The sequence below is a fragment of the Erpetoichthys calabaricus genome, chromosome 6 (assembly GCF_900747795.2).
Source record: "Erpetoichthys calabaricus chromosome 6, fErpCal1.3, whole genome shotgun sequence".
In the NCBI taxonomy this organism is placed as follows: domain Eukaryota; kingdom Metazoa; phylum Chordata; class Cladistia; order Polypteriformes; family Polypteridae; genus Erpetoichthys; species Erpetoichthys calabaricus.
Window position 1 is genome coordinate 43870806 of NC_041399.2, and position 25855 is coordinate 43896660.

Here is a 25855-nt window from a genome sequence, read left to right on the forward strand (position 1 = left end):
ATAGGTTTTTTGATGGGTTTGTTTGAATAATTTAGCATTATTATTATTGTGTTTTTCAGAAACTTTTTTTTTTTTATATTTACATTTAAGAAGTAAAACATTTTCCAGTGAGAAAGTTAGTAGTTTCCTTTAGAAAAGATAAAGCATACAATTTAAAATTTGGTTGTATTCAGAATTATTTTGGTGGTGCATTAACATGAAAACATTTTCTGTTTTGGATATTTTTTAATGAATTATAAATGTAATTGGCACATGGGAAGTCAAAACAAATTTAATTTGAATCCATTCTTGGATAGTAAATTGTAGGAACAAGTTAAACAAACACAAGTTTAATAGCCACATTGAACCATTTAAATTTGTTAAATATTTCTTTTTTTTCTGCGGTGGGCTGGTGCCCTGCCCAGGGTTTGTTTCCTGCCTTGTGCCCTGTGTTGACTGGGATTGGCTCCAGCAGACCCTCGTGACCCTGTAGTTAGGATATAGCGGGTTGGATAATGGATGGATGGATTTCTTTTTTTTTATCAGTAGTTTAATGAAGCTGTATAAAGTGGTTATTATGTTGCTCACACAATGGCAATCTTGGGCATCAATCTTTTTGCTACTTGTGTGAACTCTGCATGCTTCCCCTTATGTCTGTCTGGTCTTTTTACCCAGGTATTGATTTCTGGCCTGTGCCTGATATTGCAGAAATAATCTCTGCCCTATGACTCGGAATTAAATTAAGTGTATTTGAGAATGTTACATTTATGGTTGCTGCATTCTGGCGCACTGTGCAACCATAGTGGTCCTCTCTAATTTACAGCACACACTCATAAATATTACACTCTTACACTGCAATTAAACTTGGGTGTATTTCATATTGTGTCTTAGTGATGATTGACTTTTTGTCTTTTCATTTGTGCAGAACAAGAAATGGAGATGAAAGCAAAGGAAATCGTAAGTAGTATTTTGTTTAATAAAATATTATAATTCATAAAGATTTATACAAATCTGACCTGATTCAGGATTGCTGATGTTAACAAAATCTTTTCCATTTATTTTTTCCTGGATTCTCTAATTAGTGGGCTGCTGAAAGATGGAAGTTTCAGAAAGGCAATGTCATTCAGTTTCACTGCAGACTAACAGGAAGGTTTGTCCGTCTTCATCCAGATGGAACAGTGGATGCCCTTGGAGATAAGAAGGACAAACATGGTAAAGTGTGATGAGTGCTAAAAGACAACGTCTTGGCTTTTCCTCTACACCGCAGTAGCCCCCCATCCTTACTAGGCCCCCTCCCCGTCCTTTTTGGGTGGGTCCGTTAAGGAAAATTAGCAGCTTTCTTTACTTTCTTCTCTATTGTTTCTTGTTTAAGCCAGATTTGGAATTAGATGCATTATTTGTCAGAATATGCTGAAGTTCACCCATGAAAGAGGTAACATTTCATAAGGTTTATTTTTAAATTTTAATTAGTCACACTGCTATTTACTGCCATCAATTAGCCCAAACGCGTTTATCTTTTTTTATATTATAGGGAATGATAAAACTAATACAGTGCCTATAAAAGTATTCCGCCCATTGGACGATTTCACATTTTGTTCTACAACATCGAATCACAGGGGATTTAATTTTTGAGGCTGATCAACAGAAAAAGACTCTTTAATGTCAAAATTTAAAACAGATCTCCAAAAAGTGGTCTGAATTAATTAAAAATATAAAACACAAAAAACGTGCTCACATATAACTATTCACCCCGTTGAAGTTAGTATTTACCTCTGGCAGCCATGACAGCCTTGAGTCTTTGTGCACAGGTCTCGGAGTTGTCAGCTTTGCATATCTGGACCCTGCCATTTCTTCCTATTCTTTTCAAGCCCTATCAAGCTGCATCGAGATCGTGTCCTTATTGAGTCCAGCCATAAATTTGTAATTGAACCAAGATCTGGACTTTAACTCAACCATGCAGAAATAGGGAAAATGTGGCATTTGAAACCAGGACTCTGGATATGTGAGGAGGCAGTGCTGACCATTGTACCATCATGCCTCTCCATTAAAACTCAAACACTAAAATCGAATTAAAAATAGCTGAATGATTGCAACTTTTAGCTACTATTGGGGATAAGGCTTAATTGTTACTGTCACAGGCAGAGTCCCTGCTTTTAATAGGTGCTGAAAAATCTGTGAAATATAAAGTATAGGGTACATAGTGACTTTAAAGTTATTAAGAAAATGCAAAGGGTTTATTAATAACACAATGGAATTATTGTTTTTAACTTTGCTTAGTCAATGTGGCTACAAAATCCTGACTGAATTATTTAATTGATATTAAATAGATAGTGTTTTTTAGTGTCTTTACAAAAAATACCAATGTAAAACCAATTCCCCTGTAACTAGATTAATACACATAATTTGGTAGATAAATGATGGGTTAAAATTATGCTTTAAAACTACGAATGTTGATCTCCCCAATAGCAATGTGAGTCATGACAGTTGGGGGTCTTCTGTGTCTCAGTGATCATTAGAAATATGTTATCTACCCTACTCCTGACAGTGCTATCAAAATCATGACTGTTCTGATTAAACCGAAGAAAACAACAGCGATGCCAAGCCTGATGGCCAGATGTTCCATGTACTCTTGTCTGGTTCAGCCAAAAGAAGCTCTCTGCTCACAAAGTGAAGAGCTGTCATAATCTTGTGTAAATTTATAATTTGTGCTGTTTCTGCATAGTCTCACAAAATAATTAAAATTTTGCTTTGTTAGTTTTAGAGGCAGAGGTATATGGTTGTCACATTTGCTTTTGAATCTGACACAATTATAATGGTGTTTAAAAGTTATTCTGGACTTTAGGACCACTAAAAAGACCAATCACAGTCCGATAACAATCAATGCAGATGCTGTGCAGAGAGTTTCCAGCTTTAAGTTTCTAGGAGTCACCATCTCAGAGGACCTGTCCTGGGCTGACAACAACTTGGCTATAATAGGCAAAGGAGAACAATGCCTCTATTTTCTCAGGAAGCTAAGGAGAGCTGACCTCCCCCAGAAGCTGCTGGTTAATTTCTATAGATGCACTATAGAGAGCATCTTAACTAACTGCATGATGGCCTGGTACAACAGCTGCACCAAGGCTGCTAAAGAAGCCCTGCAACGAGTCCTAAAAACGGCAGAGGCCATTATTGGGACTGAACTGCCATCACTCGAACTCTTGTATAAGACTCGCTGTGTGAGAAGGGCCAAAAACATTCTCACGGACAAAACTCATCCTGGAAATTCTTTCTTTGAGCTCCTCCCGTCAGGAACACGCTTTAGGTCAATCCAGGTAGGCACAAACAGACTAAAAAATAACTTTTTCCCATCTGCCATAAGCATTCTGAACTCTGAATCTCCTCAGTCCGAGATCTTTTTTAACTGAACATGTGCAATAAGCTACAGTATATTGGTAATGTTTAATATACTAATGTAATACAATATATGATATGCAATGTACTACCCCACTCAACTCACAGGTGAGGAGTTCAAGTATCTCGGGGTCTTGTTCACAAGTGAGGGAAGAATGGAGAGTGAGATCGACAGGCAGATCGGTGCGGCGTCCGCAGTGAAGAGGGCTCTGCATCTGTCTGTCCACAAGAGTGGATGAAATCCAACCAAAAAATGCCAAAAGCACTGGGTATTGTGATAGCCCTTAGGCTAACACCCCTCCTCAGTGTTGTGGTGAAGGCAAGACAGTGTTTTGAGACTATTAGACTGGTGTGATGATCCCCCCTTTTTTCATTTGCAAAAGGGATGCAAGGGAATATGTTTGCATTACTGAGCAATTATATTTTTCAGCATTCCTGGGAAAGCCTGTGCAGGAGTACTGAAATGGAAACTCCATCTGATAGCTGAACCCTATATTTAGGGGAGAAATGTGTGTTTCTCCTTGGCCGTGAAACAAATTTCTCTTTGCACATATATTTAAGGGATAATGAGAATGTGCTGATTCTGTCTGCAGCAATTATGCTTGGTGGATTTGGAAAAGGCTCACGACTGCACTCTGATAAATCTTGTGAAAGCTGCTAAAATAGGATGGGATTTCAGGCCTGCAGCTGCATACTTTTTGGTCCCTAGACTTGCAGAGTTTTGTTGCAAATGTGGTATTACCTTGAGACTGTTCAGTGTGGGCTTTGGACTCTGTCAAAGCTGCATCTTCTCTTGGCTCTTGCTCATTATTTTCACTGACAGGATATCAAAAGGTTTGTAGTGCATCCAGTTGGAGAAGATAAGGATAGCATCTTTGGCATTTTCAGATCATGTTGTCCTTGTGATCTCATCAGACTGTCACCTCTAGTGCACACTGGAGGAATTCACACCTGTGTGTATGGTTTGAGTGAAGATTAACACATTCAAATCTGGGGACATTGTCATTTTCTGGAAATGAGGGGCTTGTAGTTTTCAGGTAAGAGGTGAGGGGCTACCCCAGTGGTAGAATTCGATAAGTCAGTGTAGCGACAGAAGTTCCAGGACTATTGTATCACACCATGGAGATAAAGTGGAATTTGAGTCCACAAACCAAACTGTTGATTTACCAGAATTAGTGGGCAGTCTTTGTTTTAGAGAACGTCATAGTGTTTATGATTTTGAACACTCATTGCTACTATAGCACACAGGACTGCCCTGTGAGAGACATGGTGTACAGATTACCTAAGCTGGGTAGTGCCAACCTTATCACAAGGTGTAGTGGCATCAATTTAGTTTTCCTCTATTACCTGCAAGTCATCTGACCTCACCTTAACTTAAAATAAAAAAACAAATTCTAAAGCTTAAAACATAGTTATCTATTAAATGACAAACACATGATGCTTAATTCTGCTACTTTACAGTCCCAGGCTACTGAGCTTTGAAACTTTGAAACACTGTTCTTCTTGTGTTTGTGACATTGTCTTCCCTACAGTTCAGTCTTACATCCCAAGTACAGCCAGGTTGGATGATATGTGACTGTAAAATAAGTAGTTGTGAGCGTGTCCTGCCATAGACTACACACTTTCTAGGGTTGGTTTCTGTCTTGTATTCAGTTTTTGTTCTGTTTTAGCCTTGTTCAAAAATATTTTACATTCATTTGTCCCTTCATGAAGCATCACTCAATACCACGGAATAAAAAAGAGAAAACAATTTTAGAAAGGTTTGTAAATTTGTTAATAATAAAAAGCTAAAATATCCCATTGACACAAGTAACTAGACTCTTTACTCCACACTGAAGCACCATGGGCACTATTACAGCCTGGAGTCCTCTTGAGTACGACATCACAAGCCTCACACACCTGGATTTGGGGATTTTCTGCCATTCTTCTCTGCAGATCCTTTCAAAGTTTGCCAGGATGGATGGATGGTGCATCCATCTATCCATCCATCCATCCATCTATTATCCAACCTGCTATATCCTAACTACAGGGTCATGGGGGTCTGCTGGAGCCAATCCCAGCCAACACAGGGCGCAAGGCAGGAAACAAACCCCAGGCAGGATGCCAGCCCACCGCAGTGGAGACCACCAGACAGCTATTTTTCAGGTCTCTCCAGAGATGTTTGAATGGGTTCAGCTCTGGAAAGGCAACTCAAGAACATTCACAGAGTTGACCCTAAGCCAGTCCTGTGTTGTCTTTGCTTTTTGCTGAGGTTCAGGGAGATTTGCAACTGTTCTTTTTTATTTAAGATATCTCTGTACTTTTTTCCATTCAGCTTTCATTCAACCCTAACTAATCTCCCAGTCCCTGCCTCTGAAAAACAACCCCACAGCATGATACTGCCACCATCATGCTTCATCACTGGAATTGTACTGCACAGATGATGCCTGGTTTTCTAAAGTCGGGACACTAACAACTTTTTCATCAGACCAGAGAATCTTGTTTCTCACAGTCCTTTGGGTGCCTTTTTACAACCTTCAAGCAGATTTCTGCATGTTTTTATAATGAGGATTAGGCTTCTACTCCCAGACTGGTGGAGTGTAGTGGTGATGATTGTCCTTCTAGAAGTTTCTCCAGTCTCCAAGCAGATTTCCTGGACCTCAGACAAGGTCCCTCGGGTTCTTGAGTACCTGATTGCTTCAGTTTGGCCAGGTGGGCAGCTTTAGTAAAGTCATGGTTGTTCCTGACTTCTTCTAGTTAAGAAGTGTGAAGGCAAGCTTTGTTCTTGGGAATTCTTCAATGCTGCAGAAATTTTGTATAGCCATCCTTAGATCTCAGCCTCAACACAATCCTGTCTCTAAGCTCAGCAGGCAAACCTCAAGGCCTGGTTTTTGCTGTGATACACACAGACAGGTGTGTGCATTTCTAAATCCTGTCTAATCAATTGAATTGAGCACAGGTAGACTACAAACAAGGTGCAGCAACATCTCACCAATGATCAATAGAATGGGAGGCACCAGAGTCAAGTGTCATAGTCAAGGGTATGAATACTTGGGTCAATGTGATATATTTCAATTTTCTTATTTTTAAAAAGTTTGCAGAATTTCTAAGATCTTGTTTTTGCTTTGTAATTCTGGAGTATTGAGTTGTACTTGATGTGAGGAAGAAAATAGTTTAAAAGATTTTAGCACAAAGCTGCAACATAACAAAATGTGCAAAACATAACATATAACAAAACATAACCAGAATTTGAAACATATTGTATTTTATTCTTATTCTTTTTTACATGTAAATCTGTGCCCCAGCCTGTTAAGAATAGTGCTACATAGGAAAATTGTAAAATCCATTTTATGCCAAAGAACTTTACTGAATTGAATTGAAATGAGAGCTGAATCAAGAGATACTGTACATGGATAAACATTCTTCTTCACTCTAGTGACCTCTACTGGACACAAGTAGAGTTATGGTGTGAACTCCATAGTTTCAGATTTGTATCCTCAATACAAAGAATATACATTTGTTATGCTGAAAACGGACAAAGATTCTTCATGGTGTTGTTAACACCATTAAGAAAGAAGACGTGTTGCAGAATAGCTAAATGTACCTTTTAAAAGACATCAACAAGAACTTGGTACACAGTCGTCACAGTCATGTTTCAAGGTAGTGTCCCATTTTATACACATCCTCAAGTCAATCTTATCCAGTTTAGTGCTGTGGGTGGGCGGAGCGTATCCCAGAAGATCAGAGTTCCAGTTTAGCACAGAGCCCAAACTGGGTTAAAATAGTATCACCAGTTGATCAAACTGCATATCTCTGGGCATGTGAGGGGAAAACCTGTGCGGATGGACACAGAAAACAACAGGGCCAGGAGTTCAAACCCCAAATTCTTGGTTCATGAGGCAGCAGCACTGCACACACCATGGTCCTGTTTTATTTCTTTCATATTTACATACTTTAACCTAATGTCATAATCTGTTTTATGTGTTTGTTTCAGGTTTGTTTAATGTTACTGTGAAAAGAGGCAGCATACGAATATTTCACAGCGTGCAGCATCATCGGCTAGCAATTGCCATCGACCAGAACAAAGTGACTGCCTTGGTAATGTTTGCTAAATTTAAATTTGTGCTTCCTGCTTTGTGCTTTTGAAACTTACAAACACATATCTAGCATAAATAGATATACTAAAAAATGTTTTTTGGATTGTACTGTATATCCATAGCTAAGAACTGCCTTTTTGAGGAAGTAGTTTGTGTTTAAAAATGAAAATGAAGTGTAATTTAAAAAAGATGTAAATGAAGAAAAATGTGCATTGGTTTCCAAACACAACAGATGCAATGAGTATAAGAAATAAAACAAGTTAGAAAATGTATGCATGGTGTAATATATTCAAGTGTGTTCAAAGGCTGTGCAATCACTGTAGCCCTGAATGGATTAAGTTCAATATGTCAATTCTAGAACTTTCTCAACCCATTTCAAGGTTGTGGGGGCCAGGGGCTTTCCCACCAGGACTCAGCAAAAGACTGAAAACTGGCCTGGGCAGGACTCTAGTCTATCACAGAGACCACTGTCACTCATACACACACGTAATGACACACACCTCATATTCCTATAGAGTGACAATTTACACGTGCCTGTTAACATAAGCTAAATAAATAAATAAAACCTTTTGTAATTCCTTCTTTACTTGAGCATGTCTGGCCACATTTTTCTTGAAATGGGACTCGCGAAGCTCTTTGGTTATGACAAATGTTTGAGAATAAGAGAAATGAAAGGCAAATTTATTATAGCGAGTGACTATTATGGATATCAGATGAATGTGTCACTCTGATGGTAAATGATAAGGTGAGCAGATTTTCAAAGTCCCAAAACGGGACACTTGCGTAGCACATATGCTCACACATAAGGGTCATCCTCATTTGTTTAATGGCTGCATTATCACATTGTCCTCAAAGAGGGATCAGGGCATGCAAATAAAATTGCTTGAAGTGTAAACAAGTAAATGGCAGTACTGTCTGTTTTTTTTTGCGTCTTGGTCGCCCTCACAATGCTGTTCAAATTCAAGTTTATAAGGAAGCATCCCTTGTCAGAATTTTGACAACTTCATTATTCATATATTTCAATGGAGGCATGATATGGGGTTGTGTGCCCCTTTGGAGTTTCATAAATATATTCTAAACATATTGTGAGGATGCCTGTGTCAGCAGAGCAGTGTTTTATTAGAAAACCTGGGCATTTTGATATTTTTCACTTATTTATTTGGACTGAAATCCTGACTATCACTGGTGCATCTAGTCACCCTGGTAAACTGTAATGTCATTAAAATAGTGAATCTTTACAATTCACTGATAAAGGAGCTGTTAGGTAGATTTATCCATCCATCCATTTTCCAACCCGCTGAATCCGAACACAGGGTCACGGGTGTTAGGTAGATTTAGTATAAGGTAAATACTGAATAAATGCTAATTTGCTCTGTGCACAGCAGCGTACACACTACAGAGCACTTCATTCGAATCTGGATAAACTTTTCCTTTCCATGCTTAAATTTTATACTTTTATGGTTAGGAAAATTATTTAGCTTACCTGTTACAGCTTAAAGCATCCATAGGAGTGAGGTGCCAATGCACTGCTTCTCTTATATTTGCGCTCAAGCAGCTGGGAAGACATAAAGCAGAAATAACTTGCTGATGCCCATGTCGACTTGCCAATGGAGAATTCCCGTCTGGAACACACAAGCAGCCAATGACAGTAACTTCCTACCCGCGTATGCAGTTTATGGCTATCAGAGTGAAAAAGAGGAAACTATAACAACCACAACAATATTTATTTCTATAGCACATTTTCATACAAATGATGTAGCTCAAAGTGTTTTACAGGATGAAGAAAAGGGAAAAAAAGACAAAATATAAAAAATAAAATTAGGCAAACGAATTAACATAGAATAAAAGTAAGGTCCGATGGCCAGGGAGGACAGAAACAACAAAAAAAAAAACTCCAGAGGGCTGGAGAAAAAAAAAAAAAAACAAAATCTGCAGGGGTTCCAAGGCCATGAGACCACCCAGCCCCCTTTAGGCATTCTACCTAACATCGATGATCTCAATCAGTCCTCATGGTTTTCAGGCTTCACATGGAAGAACTTGATGATGATGGTCATGTGGACCTCTGACCTTTAATCCATCAATGTATGGACATCACGGTGCTTTGATCAGGTGGTGGTGGTGCAGATCGCCATCACAGAAAACCGGAAAAAGAACAGAAGAGAAAGTAGGGGTTAGTACAGATTTTGGAACCACCATGAATGATAATGATAATTCAATGCATATACAGAATATTAGGATTAAACTAAAATGAAGCTATGAGAAAGCCATGTTAAAATAATGAGTTTTGAGCAGTTTTTGTTTTAAAGTGCTCCACCATATTAGACTGGCGAATTTCTATTGCTAAGCTATTCGAAGTTTTAGGTGTATAACAGCAGATGGCTGCCTCACCACTTCTTTTAAGTTTAGCTCTTGGAATTCTAAGCAGAAAATGTATAAAATATAAATATATACAATATATATACAAGCACATAAGGAGTTATCCATCACTTTTGGATAATATGGAAATGCAGGTGCTGACTTATAAATGGTGACTCTGATGGTATGACACATGTTGTATATATATTCTGGGAGTGATTGACATGGAAACACCCAATGCTTATATTGCCCCTAGAAAACATGTTTACTGATTTATTTATTTATTTATTTTGATCATTTTAATGTTGTGATAGGTAATGTGGATGGACAAACATCCCATCCAGAATGGATGATGTCACCAGGCAGAGAGGCCATCATTGGTTGGCAGCCCAAATGAGAAGGCAACCTGATGGTTGCTGTTCCATTTTCCAGTCTGCTTTTAAGTCGTCTTCAGCAGTATCATGTATGGGTTACTTGTGTACTGTACCTGAAATTTGTTAACATTTTTGCCACCTTTGGAACATGGCTAAGATCCTGATAGCAAGGCAGATATTAGAAAAGTTAGGCCTACTGTTCTTTTAGACATATAACCCTAAGGATTTTCAATTTTTGGTAGGTAGCCAGACTAGCTTAACTGTAGTCAGCTGGATCAACTACATAATGGTGAGGAGCACTCATAGACTGTTATGCTGATGTTGTAATGCCAGCAGTAGGAAGGTTTAAACATGGAATATAAGAGCACTGCTACAAAGGCAATGGTAAGCAGTGCAGGGACAATTCTAACTGACAGAGCCTTTCAGTTTGTATTAGGGATCCTGGGTTCAAGGATTAGTAGGAGATGACACCATATCCTGATAACTCCAGGATTTTTAAGGGCAGCTTTGACACTGGAAATAACGATGGTAGAAGAACTGATGATGAAATTAAGGGGATGTGCATATAGGATTGAAGCCAGGAAGTAGTTGTGGGAATCTGGAACAAGTTATTGAGACGTGTACTTGATGAAGAATTTGACCTTTAAGAAGTGTCTCAATGAGACATATTAGCTGTTACTTAATTGAATGAACTGAATGGTCTCCTCTCAGTTAAACATCTTATGTTGTTATTTAAGGATATTAATGCAAACATCAGTAAATAAATTAGCAAAATTAGCAAATAACTAAATAAATCTGTGTTAACTGATATTGCCAATTTCATTGCGTTGAGAATTAGTTAAGGAGGAGAGGTAGGAAACACTTCATGTATTGGCACATAATAAGTAGTGTTAATATGGATGATGTTTTTGAACCCCAAGCACTGTTAGTGCAGGAGGTTTGGGACTGAATGTTTGATCTGGTGTGCTTACCAAAAATTAAAACTATTGAGGTAAGTAGATACTTAGATATAGCTGACATAATATTTTCTTTTATTTTTCAGGACAATGGAGGCACTTTATGTGAACTTCAAATTAATGTGCTGTCTGATCGCTCAGTAACTTTAGAATCAGTCCGAAATTCAGGATGTTTTGTCACCTTCAACAAAGAAGGGAACCCCACTGCAGGAGTAGGAGAGAGCTCAGCTCATTCTGAGAGGCTCGCTATCCATGTAAAGGTAGGGCCTAAAAATGTTGTGTTCATCTTCTTAATGGTCTGCACCAGGGTTGTCTTGGTCGTTTGTGCAGTTAAAAAGAAAGGGTGACATAGTCCGGTGTGAACTCTTTTCATTTTTGTTGTAGACAAACACCACCATGTCCTAAATTTACTAATCTCTGCAAATTTAACCTTCTGGACGTTGTGGTCACTTTGATGCACTAAGAAAAGTTTGCCAACCCAAAATACGGACCAACACAATCATAAATGAGAGTGCAGAGAGGAAGACAAGGGAACTAAAACCGTAAAAATGAGGAAAAAAGTAAATGATACTACCTATTGAAGTGCCTGCCAGTACTTATAATATGTGGAAATGTGATCAAGTTAGCTTAAAATGTACTCTATTTCAGATATCTTCATATTGACTTACATTTCCAAAATCTAAAATACGTTTATAGATATAGATCATTTCATGATATCTTAAAATGATTCTCTGCTCCATTTCAAATATTTTAAAATGTATTCAAGGTATTCTTATTTTTTTCAAGAATATTTTAAGATCTATTTAAAATGACATTTATTTAATGATATGGGATATCATTTTCTCCTATCTCCATTACAATTCACGATATGTCAATTATGTTTCCATCCATCCATCCATTTTCCAACCCGCTGAATCCGAACACAGGGTCACGGGGGTCTGCTGGAGCCAATCCCAGCCAACACAGGGCACAAGGCAGGAAACAATCCTGGGCAGGGTGCCAACCCACCGCAGGACACACACAAACACACCCACACACCAAGCACACACTAGGGCCAATTTAGAATCGCCAATCCACCTAACCTGCATGTCTTTGGACTGTGGGAGGAAACCGGAGCGCCCGGAGGAAACCCACGCAGACACGGGGAGAACATGCAAACTCCACGCAGGGAGGACCCGGGAAGCGAACCCGGGTCCCCAGGTCTCCCAACTGCGAGGCAGCAGCGCTACCCACTGCGCCACCGTGCCGCCCAATTATGTTTCCTGATATTTCAAATAGTTTACTGCTCATTCTGAGATATCACAAATTCATTTCAAGACATCTTAAAACAGGCAAGAAGTTCCATTAAAAAATAGGAAATTTTACAAGAAGTGATTTTGAGATATTGTGAATTGTATTTTTGACATCTCAACAGACTTACTTTAATATATCCCAAAATGTCTCTGAGGTATCCCAGAATGCACATCAACTTATTTCCCTCTTGGCCTCATCCTCTCCACCTTGTTCTACCTCATCACCCAGTCATCTAACGTCTTTTGCTCTACACACCTTAAAACCACCTAAGTCTGTTTCTCCTAAGCACAACACCTTTCTCCTTCATACCAAGTCTGTCTCTTCCTCTCACTCCATGAGATTTCACACATTCATCTGACACCTCTCATCTCTGTTCTTTCCAGTGTCGCATCGTGTTTCGTGTTCCATGTTGCATTGATCACACTTCACTCCCACAAATCACACTTTTCCTCATACGGCTTTCATAAACTTTACCCTTCAATGCCAGAGAGACTCCTTTATTGACAATATAGTGTGAGACATCTTTATAAAACACACGTTTAATTTTTGTTTTTTTTCACAATACAATACACAGTCCTGCACAACACACTGTGCTTCCCAGCACCAATCACCTTTCCTCCGAGCTTCTCTCTCTCTGTCCGTGGGCCACCTTTCCTCTCTCCACAGGAGCTTTGTCCTGCTCCCACTCCCGACTCCATCTCCCTGATTTGAGGGAGGCGGCCCCTTTTCTTTTCACCCGGATGAGCTCCAGGTACTCTGCCTGACGACACTTGTGGCGGAAGTGTCGGGAGAGCACCCGGAAACACTCCAGGTGTCCCTAGAAGGATCATTGTCCATGTTCCCAGGTGTGGCGGAAGTAGACGTTTCCCGGGCTCCATGAAGCTCGGGGCAGCCCCTGGTGTTGGGCACGTGCTCCAACGGGCTTGAGCCTCCTTGCTCCCCTTCCGTGGCCCTTTCCCGATCCAGGGTGGTTGCCCCCTTGTGGCCCGGAGGACGAATACGTCACCTCCCGGTCCTTCCAGGCATCCTGGCAGGGTCTGTCCCCCAGCCTCCTGCGACAATAGGTACAGGCAACACTTCAGTATAGATAAAACAAATTAAAATTACTTGAAGTAACTGCATCTGTTAATTATTTCAAATCAATTTTCATTTCTTGCATTAGGGGGTTCTCCGAGATGGAGCTATAATCCTGCTGAACAGCAGTGTGAGGCAGTCTCTCTGCATCAGTCCAGATGGTCAGTGTGTTGGCACCGGCAAGCAAGCTGAAGAATCTTACCTGCGCGTACATAAAGTCAGCGGAGGGATTTACATGCTAGAGAGCGTTCGTACACCCAAGATGTTCATTAGGATGAAGGATGGTCAGTGTGATGGAATGGTAGGCAATGAAACTTCAGTTTATATTAAAATATTTTTTGGCCTTCTTTAAACATTTGTTTCAGAACTTGACAAAAATTGTTGGTCCAAAATAATTATGCTAATGATTAATTAAAGGTCTTCATTTTTCCAGAAAACACAAATCATAAATAGTCTATGATTTTAACAATTAACGGTTAAATCAGTGTCAAAAATAACAAATTTCAAGTGAATTCAGCCAAATTTCAAAAATGATATACTCTAATGGTTGTTATGAGAAGGTCTGGTTATTTATTTTTGTATGGTTTTCATTATGCTTGCCTTACATTTTTTACACACATTTGGGATTTTGACTTACGAAGAATATAAATCTTGCAAATTTTGGATTCAAAAATTATTTAAAATGGTAAAAAATAATTTGCATTGATTCAACACCATTTTCTGTTTTCTATAGGCATTGTCATTTTGGAATGACTGTTTTAAAGTTACCTGGGAAATGAGTGGGAAGAACACAGAATGTGACCTTATCATTGGGACTGGTTAAAAGATGGGATCTCTTTCTGATTTTTATGTTAGGTTAGAGAAAGGATGGACCAGAAGAAGAGGTGTATTCAAAAAACAAAAGCTAAGGTCATGACTGGGAAATTCAAAAGACTGTCATCAAAGCCAAAACGTGAACCAAAAATGAAAGTTGAATTAACAAAGCTTTTAACCAGAAAAATATTAACCAAAAGAATCACTACACAGAACTGAAGATCTCATCCATGGTTTTGAAAGAGGAAAAGATGCCAGTACTAAACGTTTAAAGTGTCACATCGATGATTTCACGTACCACATTATTCTGACACATTTCCCAGGCAGCATCAAAACATACACTCTAAATTGACTGCACCCATAGAAAACAAAATACTTTTCATCATCTTGAACATTTTAAAATCAAAAACGATTGACAAAATTTTGTGAAAAAGGGTAGTACTAGGGTGTTGTACCATGTTAGCTATTATGAATGTAGAGAAAAGCCAAGCAAAATGACACCTTTTATTGGCTAACTAAAAGATTACAATATGCAAGCTTTCGAGGCAACTCAGGCCCCTTCTTCAGGCAAGATGTAATCAAAAAAGGGTGCAAAAGATGTGAGCCAAACATAATGAAAAGCATACATAAAGTAAAATTACAAATGAAACCACCTCGTAATAATGATACAACAAAGCTCTCAGCACCACTATTGTCATCAGACTTCTGCATATAAATGAAACAGTTTGGTCAGTATGAAATAACCCCAAATATTAAATATGAATATCACCTAACCCTTTTGAATTTCACTTCCATTAGAGAATATGTGCTGTTCACTAATTATTTCTTTGTTCCATATTTTTTATCTTTTCCAAATTTGTTTCAGGGTACCGGTGATCAGTACTGTCACTTCAAAGTAGACAAGAACTTCCTCAATGGATCTTTGAATTTTGAATCGGTGAAATCCACAGGAATGTACATTGGGCTTCTTACTGATGGCCGCGCAAAGCCTCTGGTGTACACCGGAGAAAACAACCTTTCTTTCTATCCTCAGGTCATTAAATGTAAGGAAAAAGGCATTTCATTCAGATGAGATCATATTTAGAATAGTTTTCTATTACTATTGGTTTATCAATAGGACTGGGGGGCAACTGAAGCCACCCCAGCATCCTATACAAATACAATAACCAGAACCCTGAATTAATAAAGAATTTGTGGGGGCTACCCCACACTTATTAAAAATTACAGTGGTCAAAAGGGGCACAGCAATCTGCAAACACAGATTAAATCACACAATAACAAATCCCCTTGAAAGTTTAACTGCCAAGTACACAGCCTAGGAATTGCCCAATAGCCACCTCTTTGTCAGTCCACAGAGATGTTCTTATTAAATCTTTAATCTGATAATTTTATACCAAGCAACTAAAAAAAAGTACAGGATATATTATGGCTGTTTAAAAGTTGAGGGGGGCAAGCAGGTCAAGCGACTTGCTCAGGGTCTCACAATGCACGGGTGGAAAATGAACCAAAATCATGGAGTTTAATGTTCAATTATTCTGTCATTTAATTTTAATTTCTTTTGTTTAATGGATGTGCCAGGGTACTCATTTCAAATACGATTTCTGACTGAATCACATTTCTTTGTTGTTTTACACATGTAATGAATTTAAGTGTACACAGTTACTCATTTGGTGGTTGTATTTATAGTTAATAGATGCCAGAGGTAAAAACACCAGCACTAAAATCGTAATCATAAGACAGGCAAAAGATCATTTTAGTCAACGATTGGGTCATAGTAAAGGAAGAAAATACTGTAATTAATAACAGACGGCCTAAATAAAATAATGCACTCTAATTTTGTCATTTTAGACTTTTTAAGAGTGTTGGAGTGTTTTTAAGGAAAATACTAGCTGCTAATTCCTGCAATGCCTCACACTCAAATAAGGTGGCAGCCAATATGCCGTCAGTTGATACAAGCTGCAATAGAAAAGCATCCCAGTAAAAGAACCCGTAATGCGAAAAAAAGTGACATCTTCAACTAAAAGTTGAACTTTTTCATATTATTATTATTATTATTATTATTATTAGGAAGGAAACAAAACATACACAGATTTCCCAAATGAAAGAGGAAATGCAGCATTCCATGCTGTTCCATATTAAAGGAATATCCATCCATTGTCCAACCCGCTGAATCCGAACACAGGGTCACGGGGGTCTGCTGGAGCCAATCCCAGCCAACACAGGGCAGGAACCAATCCTGGGCAGGGTGCCAACCCACCACAGGACACACACAAACACGGGCCAATTTAGAATCGCCAATCCACCTAACCTGCATATCTTTGGACTGTGGGAGGAAACCGGAGCGCCAGGAGGAAACCCACGCAGACACGGGGAGAACATGCAAACTCCACGCAGGGAGGACCCGGGAAGTGAACCCAGGTCCCCAGGTCTCCCAACTGCGAGGCAGCAGCACTACCCACTGCACCACCGTGCCACCCCTTATTAAAGGAATATTGCAACCAAAACTTATTTTTTATTTGAAAAATCAAAGCAGTGCATATAATAGAAGCTCGTTCACATTGATTGAGGTTCTGAAATGAAGACCCGTCTCTTCTCTCATTCAACAGTCCAGTGCGCTGTCTGTAATTCAACAGCTCATTCCTGTGTACAGATGTTTCCTTTGTGTGGAGAGCTCTTATTTTGTGGAAAGTATTTCTTTTATAATATTTTCCCAGAAATGCATGTGTTTTGCATGTTAGTAGCATACCTCTAAATGACACGAGTAACATGAGATTTATTTTTATAGACATTTTTGATATTATTTGCTGTGCCAATTCTATCAGATTTGTTATCTCCATCTTCCCTGAAAATATGCAGGTATTGAAGAGGGTTCAAAATATGAATACATGCATGAATGAATAGAAACAATACAAATAATTTCACTGTTGCAAAACTCACTATACAGCTAAATGTTTTAAACTCTTGTTTAAAAGAGGTTTTATATTTTTTCATCTATATTCTATGTTCATTCATCATTTGTTTCTTTTTATTTACATCATGGAAAATCAGGTTTTAGAAAAAGGAAAGGAAAAAGGGAAAATGACTATTTTTGTTAATGTTCTAGTTGGACGGGAAAAACCCACTGGCACCTCGGCAACCATGGACAAACATTTCATGGCAGAAGAGCCACCAGTAAGAAATCAATCCATTTTCAGACCATCTCCTGTTCCTGCTTCTAGTAAGTAGCCATCCAACCATTTTGGTACCCTGGGGAGTATCACACTTAGCCAGCACGAGACTAACTCTTGTTAACACAGAATACCGGGCCCAGTCTGAAGTAAATAAAAAATCTGAATTAGCACCAGCCACCATAAGTCAGGGTGTTCTAAGAAATACAATGGTTTATTTCATGAGGCAGAAGTACATAATAAACAAGAATAGTAGTTGCATGAGATATTTTAAATATTAAAATCTGAGCTTCACTTTAAATGTTGAAGGTTGAAAGAATTGTAATAGAAATTTGTATTTTTTCACCCATTGATAAATGTCCATAGAATGCTAGTAAAAGATCAGAAATCCAAAATAACATCATATTCATAATCACTCACCCTGAAATAGTCTAAAATGATACCCCACATGCTTGTTTGCAATTTGTCATTTTTAACCTTCTAGGAGTGACTCTTAGAGGGCTACAGTTGGTCAACCAGTGAAGAACCAAATATCAAAAATGTTACAATTGTAATCAGCAATCTCAAAATAACAAAAAAATGAAGCTCCAAATGCCTATATTACCGATCCCCCCTCTTATCTCATGTTCCAGAAGTTCTACAGAGCCAGTAATTGAGGGGGGGTGGAGTGGGGGTTTGGGGGAGTCCCGAAAAAGCTTGACGACACACACAATTAGATATCAAGATTGAGTCGAATGGTATATCACATATAGGGGTTTTCTCATAGGAGCACTCATAAGTAATTTTTATGAACACAATATTTTATTTAGCCCATGCAAAACTATGGCACAAGTAGGCATAATTTAGTAGAAGGAGGTACAAACAAATCAGAGCCACATGTTATCTCCTTGCTATATGGTAAGCCAGGGATTCGGCGTCTGTGCCAGCTGCACTGGGATGAAGGCTGGAACCTAAATTCTAATTGAATTAATATGAGTGTCTTTTGGATTTTAGAGAAAACCCACATGGCTAGTGATCAGATTCTTGGTGCTGTGTGGCAGCAATGGTAAACACGGTGGCAGGGTGTCAATCTAAATAAAATAGTTATGTTTTATTTTACATATCATTTTTAAATTATTTAATAATATATCATCAGGCTCTAGTTTTGAGGTGCCTTTATAGTCCTTCTTGGGATGACTTCTGCTCCTGAACTTAACTACTTCCTGCTCAGAAGCAGATCTACATTTACATTCTAGATTCCAGACTAGAGCTCCATCTAGCGCCCCCTTGGTTGTGTGCATACCTGGGTCCTTAAATGAGCCAAAAGGGCAAGGACTCCAAAGCAGGGTGCTGGCTGCCTAAATAATTGAACATCTGGGAACGTGTAACCTTTGAATACCAGGAAGCATTGCTTCTTCTATTATTTCCTCCTAATCCACCATCTCTGACCTGGAAGATGATTGGGAGACATGGTTGACGATGTTACTCCTTTCACTTATCCCATGAACTCCTCTCGCTGATAAAGTTTTATACTTTGTGCTGGCATGTAGATGGGGTGCACATCACCAGTGTGCATGTCCTTTATCATGATAGGACTTTGTGTTTGCACCTCTAATAAACTGTCCACCATCCAGATTCCTACTGGGCCTCCATTCATAATTCTTTCAGTTGGTGGCTATAAGTCAATGAAATGTATTTTTTCAAATTTTCATTTTTAGTGCTGCTCTCATAAAATCTAGGGGCTCCTGTATTCATTTCAAAATATTTAAACTGTTTTTCAGAAAAGTCCAGTATGTTACTCTCCTCTAACTTATTTAACACTGTATTTTTACAGAAGAAACCCAGAGTAAGGTTCGAGTGTCCTTCAGACTCTGCTGATGATAACTGGAAAGTCTGCATCATGACTGGCAACAAAGGGACAAAAGCTTTGGTTTTCCTTTGGGTCTATGGAGACCAAGGAGTAGCAGGACCCATCAATCTGAAAAAAAACAATAAAGACAAACTCTTTCAAAGCACACCAAGAAGATGAATTTCTGGTAATAACTGTATATTTAGACTGGGCTCAAACATCTATTGTGAACAATATCTATTGAGCTACACCAAGATCAAAAAAAGATATATACATTATTTACAAAAACAATAATAACAGAGCAATGCAGGAAATTAGATGACAATTGATGCAAAAAACAACATGGGTTCTTTGCTCCATCTGTCTAGGCAGGGGTGCCTACCTGTAATACTTATGTCTCTGTTCTCTTCTGTTACCACAACCCGGTGTTTCTTCTATTTAATATTCAAATTCTTGTCACCCTCTGTCTTGTTAACTTGTGCAACGTTAGTCTGACCAGAAAAATGTTGTAAGCCCCAGCTATTGAATGATTCTAGATTAAATGCCAAAGGCAGAGGCTATCCTCCTTACACCCTGGGTGCCACTTTCTAATTTATATTTTACCGTTCTTTTTAATCTAACTATTCGATCCTCTTTATTCTTGGATCCTCTAATATTTGACTCATGTCCTTGATGTGATTTATAGTCTCCTCAAGCAAAAGTAAAATATGCACAAAAAACATTGGATTTATAAACTATATGTTTTCCACATCTAGTTCCTTTCAAGTTAAAAGTAAGTGTGGTTTTAGCTTTTCCCCTTCATTATCAGTCAGTAACCATGTTTGGTTTATAAAACGCCTTGAATATTCTTGATATAATCACCATTGTGGAACTTGACCCGGACACAGACAGGCAGACATGTTAATTTCACCACCACACGTTTATTAACACTAATATTTACAAAGTCCAAGTGCCACAAACCCCAATCTTCCCCAAAGTCCAGGCCAACCACTCTGCCTCTTCGGACCGTCTCCTTCTCTCTTTCTTGAACCTTGTCCTGCTTCCACCCGACTCCAGCCTCGAATGAAGGGAGGTGGCCCCTTTTATCCGTACCCAGATGTGTTCCAGGTGTGCACTGGCAATCCCGCGGACACGCCCTAGTGTGGCGGAAATGCCGACTGTCCTCCCGGAAGCACTCCGGGTGTTCCCTCTCTTCTTCCCCCCAGCACTTCCTGGTGTGGCGGAAGTACTGGGGTCCAGGGTCCTTCAGGCAGGGGGCTTCCAAGCCCTGTACCCGTGGCCCCCAATATAACCAGGGCGGATGCCCCCTCGCGGTCTGGAGGAAGGAATGAGCCCTCCTCCTGTCTTCCTGGGCGTCCCGGCTGGGCATGAGCTCCATCCGGGTGTCACACCATCTAAACATACTCATGTTCATGGGTGACTTCTTATTACAAACCGTGGTAGGACAGAGGAAAATAAGGCAGAAAACAAAAACATAAGTGAACACGGACTCAAAGTATTACTGACTGAAGTGGAGAACCATAAAAAATATTTTTGCTGGGAGTCACTAATATAAGAAACAAATACATAAGTGGGAGCAACAGAATGGAGAGAGCAATAGCAATGTCCCATGATGCAGTTCACATACCGCTGCCAGTACACAGTGTGACTTGATGCAGGCTGTTTGCACACAACTTTGACATATTAAGAACAACAACATTATAGCACATTTTCATACAGCAATGTAGCTCAAAGTGCTTTACAAGATGATTAAAGAAAGTTACAAGAATAGAAAGAAATTAAGATTAGACAGTATATACGGCTCAAAAAAATGAAAGGAACACTTTTTAATCTGAGTATAGCATCAAGTCAGTGAAACTTCTGGACTATTGATTTGGTCAGTTAAGTAGCAGAGGGGGGTTGTTAATCAGTTTCAGCTGTTTTGGTGTTAATGAAATTAACAACAGGTGCACTAGAGGGGCAACCATGAGACGACCCCCAAAACAGGAATGGTTTAACAGGTGGAGGCCACTGACATTTTTCCCTCCTCATCATTTCTGACTGTTTTTTCACTAGTTTTGCATTTGGCTACATCAGTGTCACTACTGGTAGCCTGAGGCGATACCTGGACTCTACAGATGTTGCACAGGTAGCCCAACTTCTCGAGGATAGCACATCAATATGTGCCATTGCCAGAAGGTATGCTGTGTCTCCCAGTACAGTCTCAAGGGAATGGAGGAGATTCCAGGAAACAGGCAGTTACTCTAGGAGAGCCAGAGAGGGCTGTAGAAGGTCCTTAACCTATCTGCAGGATGGTATCTGCCTCCTTTGGGCAGGGAGGAACAGGATGAGCACTGCCAGCACCCTCCAAAATTATCTCCAGCAGGCCACTGATGTGAATGTCTCTAACCAAATAATCAGGAACCGACTTCATGAGGGTGGCCTGAGGACCCAGCATTTGCCACAGAATACCAGAATTGGCAGGTCTGCCACTGGCGCCCTGTGCATTTCACAGATGAGAGCAGGTTCACCCTGAGCACTTGTGACAGACGTGAAAGGGTCTGGAAAAGCCATGGAGAATGCTATGCTGCCTGTACCTTCGTTCAGCATGACTGGTTTGGTGGTTGGTTATTGATGGTCAGGGGAGGCATATCCATGGAGGGATGCACAGACCTCTACAGGCTAGACAATTGCACCTTGACTGCCATTAGTTATCGGGATGAAATCCTTGGACCCATTGTCAGACCCTATGCTGGTACAGTGGGTCCTAGGTTCCTCCTGGTGCACGACAATGCTCAGCCTCATGTGGTGAGAGTATGCAGGCAGTTCCTGGAGGATGAAGGTCCTTAACCTATCTGCAGGATTGTATCTGCTCCTTTGGGCAGGGAGGAACAGGATGAGCACTGCCAGCACCCTACAAAATTATCTCCAGCAGGCCACTGATGTGAATGTCTCTGACCAAATAATCAGGAACCGACTTCATGAGGGTGGCCTGAGGACCCAGCATTTGCCACAGAATACCAGAATTGGCAGGTCCAATGACTCGCCTGAGCACAATCCAATAAAACACCTCTGGGACATTATGTTTCAGTCCATCTGACGCTGCCAGGTTGGACCTCAGACTGTCCAGGAGCTCAGTGATGCTCTGGTCCAGATCTGGGAGGAGATCCCCCAATTGTCTCAATTGGAGCATGCCCCGACGTTGTCAGGCATGCATACAAGCATGTGGGGGCCAAACTACTGAGTACGATTTGGAGTTGCTGCAATGAAATTTCAGCAGAATGGACTAGCCTGCCACATCATTTTTTCACTTTGATTTTTGGGGTGTCTTCGAATTCAGCCCTCTGTAGGTTGATAATTTTCATTTCCATCAAACAATGTTGCATGCTTTTGTTCCTAACACATTACCCAGTCCATATCAATATAGATATCCAGCAGGATTTTTTTTCCCATTGATATCTGATGTGTTTTCAGAGTGTTCTTTTAATTTTTTGAGCAGTTTTCTATTAAAGATAAATAACAAAAGCAAAAAAAAAAAAAAAAACAGACTGGAGAAAAAAATATCTGCAGGGGTTCCAAGTCCAAAAGACCACTCAGGCCCTACTGGGCATTCTACCTAACATAGATGTTTCCTAAATTAAACCTCTTAGTTTTCAGGCTTGACGTGATTTGATTGATGAAGTTGTCTCGTGGACAGATAAGACAGACCCCCGCCTTCATTCCAACATCTCAGGAGGCTGCATGGTGCCTTGATCAGGTGCTTGTGGCACAGTTCGCCACCACAGAAGAACCAGAAAGAAACAGTAGGGAATAGTGGGGATTAGTTCAAGTAGTATGCTTGGTGTGTGTGTGTGCGCGCCCTGTGGTGGGCTGGCGCCCTGCTCAGGGTTTGTTTCCTGCCTTGTGCCCTGTGTTGGCTGGGATTGCTCCAGAAGACCCCCGTGACGCTGTAGTGGACATAGCGGGTAGGATAATGAATGGATAGTTCAAGTAGCAGATCGCTGAAGTACTACGACATATTAAGAACATTCTTATTGAACTTGCAAAAGAATAAAATCATTTTGCCAAGTAAATGTCAATGTTACAATACATTCGAGTCTCTTTACATTTCACGCACAACATCCAAAAGTGTTTGAATTGCATTTGTGTTGATGTGACGGTGTCACTACAGTGTTGCTGTAGAATTTACCATAGCATTGAGTCAATTTTCATACCAAGTTCATGTTTTCTTAAATCCTGACCTTTGCGTAAGACAGTTTTGCTCGTGAGACCCCAGTTGTTCAACAGGACAGTGGTCAGCCTTTTCATAGGAGATGACATACCGAGTCCATTTTTATCATCGTTGAAAATACTTGAGGTAACTATGAGTGATTAAGACAGAACCTATAAAAAGTTTAAAGTATACACTTAAACTCCAAATGATGGATTCTTTTTGTTTTGCACTGCAGGTGAAAATTAAGGATGTGGGTGCAATTTATAAAATAAGAATTGGCCATGACGGAACAAGCAGCGAGGCAGAGTGGAGGAACTGCAAAAGGTGACGCAATTGTTTGAGTACTTCCTTTACAATAAAGTGTGCTGCTTTTAAACATTGTGAATGTGCCCACTCAGAGCAACATACTGCCTAGTCAGTTGGCACATCACATAATATGAATTTATTTCTTTGAACGATCTGTTTGTAGCAGGAGTGTCAGAGAATTTAAAGTATGCCAGGTGTATTTATTTATGTTTTTAGGTGTGGTATGTTTACTGGGAAAAGCTAATCAGGCTAATGATTCTAATCAGGTTTTGCTACTGCTTAGCTACATTTTCCAAATATTTGAGTTGAGTAAATAACTGCAGGGATTAAATTGGCTTGACGTGAAGATTTCTTTGAAAAAAACTGAAGTCCATTCTTGAAGCAGCCCAGCATAAATACACAACCCAGCTATGACAAGGAGCAGGGATCTCAAACTCCAGTCCTGGAGGGCCGCAGTGACAGCAGGCTTTCATTCTAACCCTTTCTTAATTAGTGATCTGTTTTTGCTGCTAATTAACTTCTTTTGCATTCATTTTAATTGATTCGTTTTTTAAGATTTGTTCCCCGGGAATTTCTTCATAGTTCCTCTGAATTGCTTCATTTATTTCCTTAAATGGCACTCAAGAGAAAATGAAATGTGAAGTGAGTGAGCCAACAGAAGAGCAACTAAATCAGGGCTTCAATCTCCAACCAATTTCACTCCAACCAGTTGCTTAATTAGGCAATGAGTCTTGATGTTATTAAACCCGTTCTTTAATTCCATGCTTGTTGCTGCTCTCATTGTGTAATAGCAGACATTTCTGAAATTGTTGATTTTCTCTTTTTAAGAGCACTGTTAAAATGTTTTGGGGACCTGAGCAGATCAGCATTCCTGAGACCTTCATCTTTCTTTATTTTCAGATACTGTTTGATGGACACAGTTGCTGGTCATGTTTTAACTCATTTTGTATCTCATTATTGTTTGGCTGCTATTTAAGGAAAAAGAAACAATTATTGGGCCTGAGTCTTCAAGAGCAAGTCAATCAAAAGTAATTCCAAAGAAGTTAAATAGCCGCAAAAACAGGTCACTAATTAAGGAAAGGTGTTAGAATGAAAACCTGCAGACACTGTGGCCCGCCCTGGACAAGATTCCTGGACAAGAGCCTCACTGGATGGCAGTCAGTTCAGTCTCATTAGATCTGAAGTCTAGTGACACAGCATTGTATTTTTCTAATAGGTGGACAATGAGAAAAGATAAAGGGGTTCACTGCTTGTGTTTGATGTGAACAGGTTGCTGTCAAAAGTTCATGGAAATGGAGAAACCGAGTGCGAACTCCAGTAACAAGGAAAAAAGACGGAAAGCCAATCTACCCAGGGTAGGATAAAAATGTAGACAAATACTACAAATACTTTAAAGATATATTTTTTTAATAGGCAATGAAATTGACATAAGCTTGTTTTCAGAAAGCAAGCAGTGTGGTGTAGCAGCTAACACTCTGGACTGTACACCATGTCCTCACTCTTCAGTTTCCGACCTCTGAATGTCTGCATCACTCGGAGCAAATCAGTTAAGATGCATTGTCAAATGTAAATGAAATTAGTAAGTAGGCAGAGTGGTGGCTCTGAGGCTAGGGATCTGCACTGGCAATCGGAAGGTTGCCGGTTCGAATCCCGTAAATGCCAATAGGGACTCTGCTCTGTGGGGGCCTTCAGCAAGGCCTTAACCTGCAATTGCTGAGCGCTTTGAGTAGTGAGGAAAAGCGCTATATAAATGCAAAGAATTATTATTATTATTAGGCAAATAATATTTATTCTGTACTGATCCCGAATAAAATATCAGGCAAGTTTACAATATTAAAAATATTGTGTTGTCTGCTTAAGATTAAGAAAATTAATTAATTTAATTTTAGATAATGTAAAAAGAGTTACACGTACGATTTACTAATATATGTTCTAGTAACAATTTAGGTACTGAAAACATGCATCTATTACTCATTTACTTTTATGGAAAAAAAGGCAATTTTTGGTGTTACTAACACTTAAAAAACATCAGTAAAGTTGATATTCATCTGT

General features: G+C 39.5%; 1 protein-coding gene across 1 annotated transcript in view; it reads left to right on the forward strand.

The window, feature by feature from the left end:
- LOC114653043 (lipoxygenase homology domain-containing protein 1-like) overlaps positions 1-25855 on the forward strand; it is a 394200-nt gene that overhangs the window by 55750 nt on the left and 312595 nt on the right. Inside the window, 12 exon segments of the mRNA XM_051929357.1 lie at positions 905-936; positions 1062-1191; positions 7343-7446; positions 11217-11390; positions 13586-13798; positions 15176-15353; positions 17414-17527; positions 19291-19296; positions 19298-19463; positions 19465-19492; positions 23733-23821; positions 24020-24024. Coding sequence (XP_051785317.1) covers positions 905-936; positions 1062-1191; positions 7343-7446; positions 11217-11390; positions 13586-13798; positions 15176-15353; positions 17414-17527; positions 19291-19296; positions 19298-19463; positions 19465-19492; positions 23733-23821; positions 24020-24024 — 1239 coding nt within the window.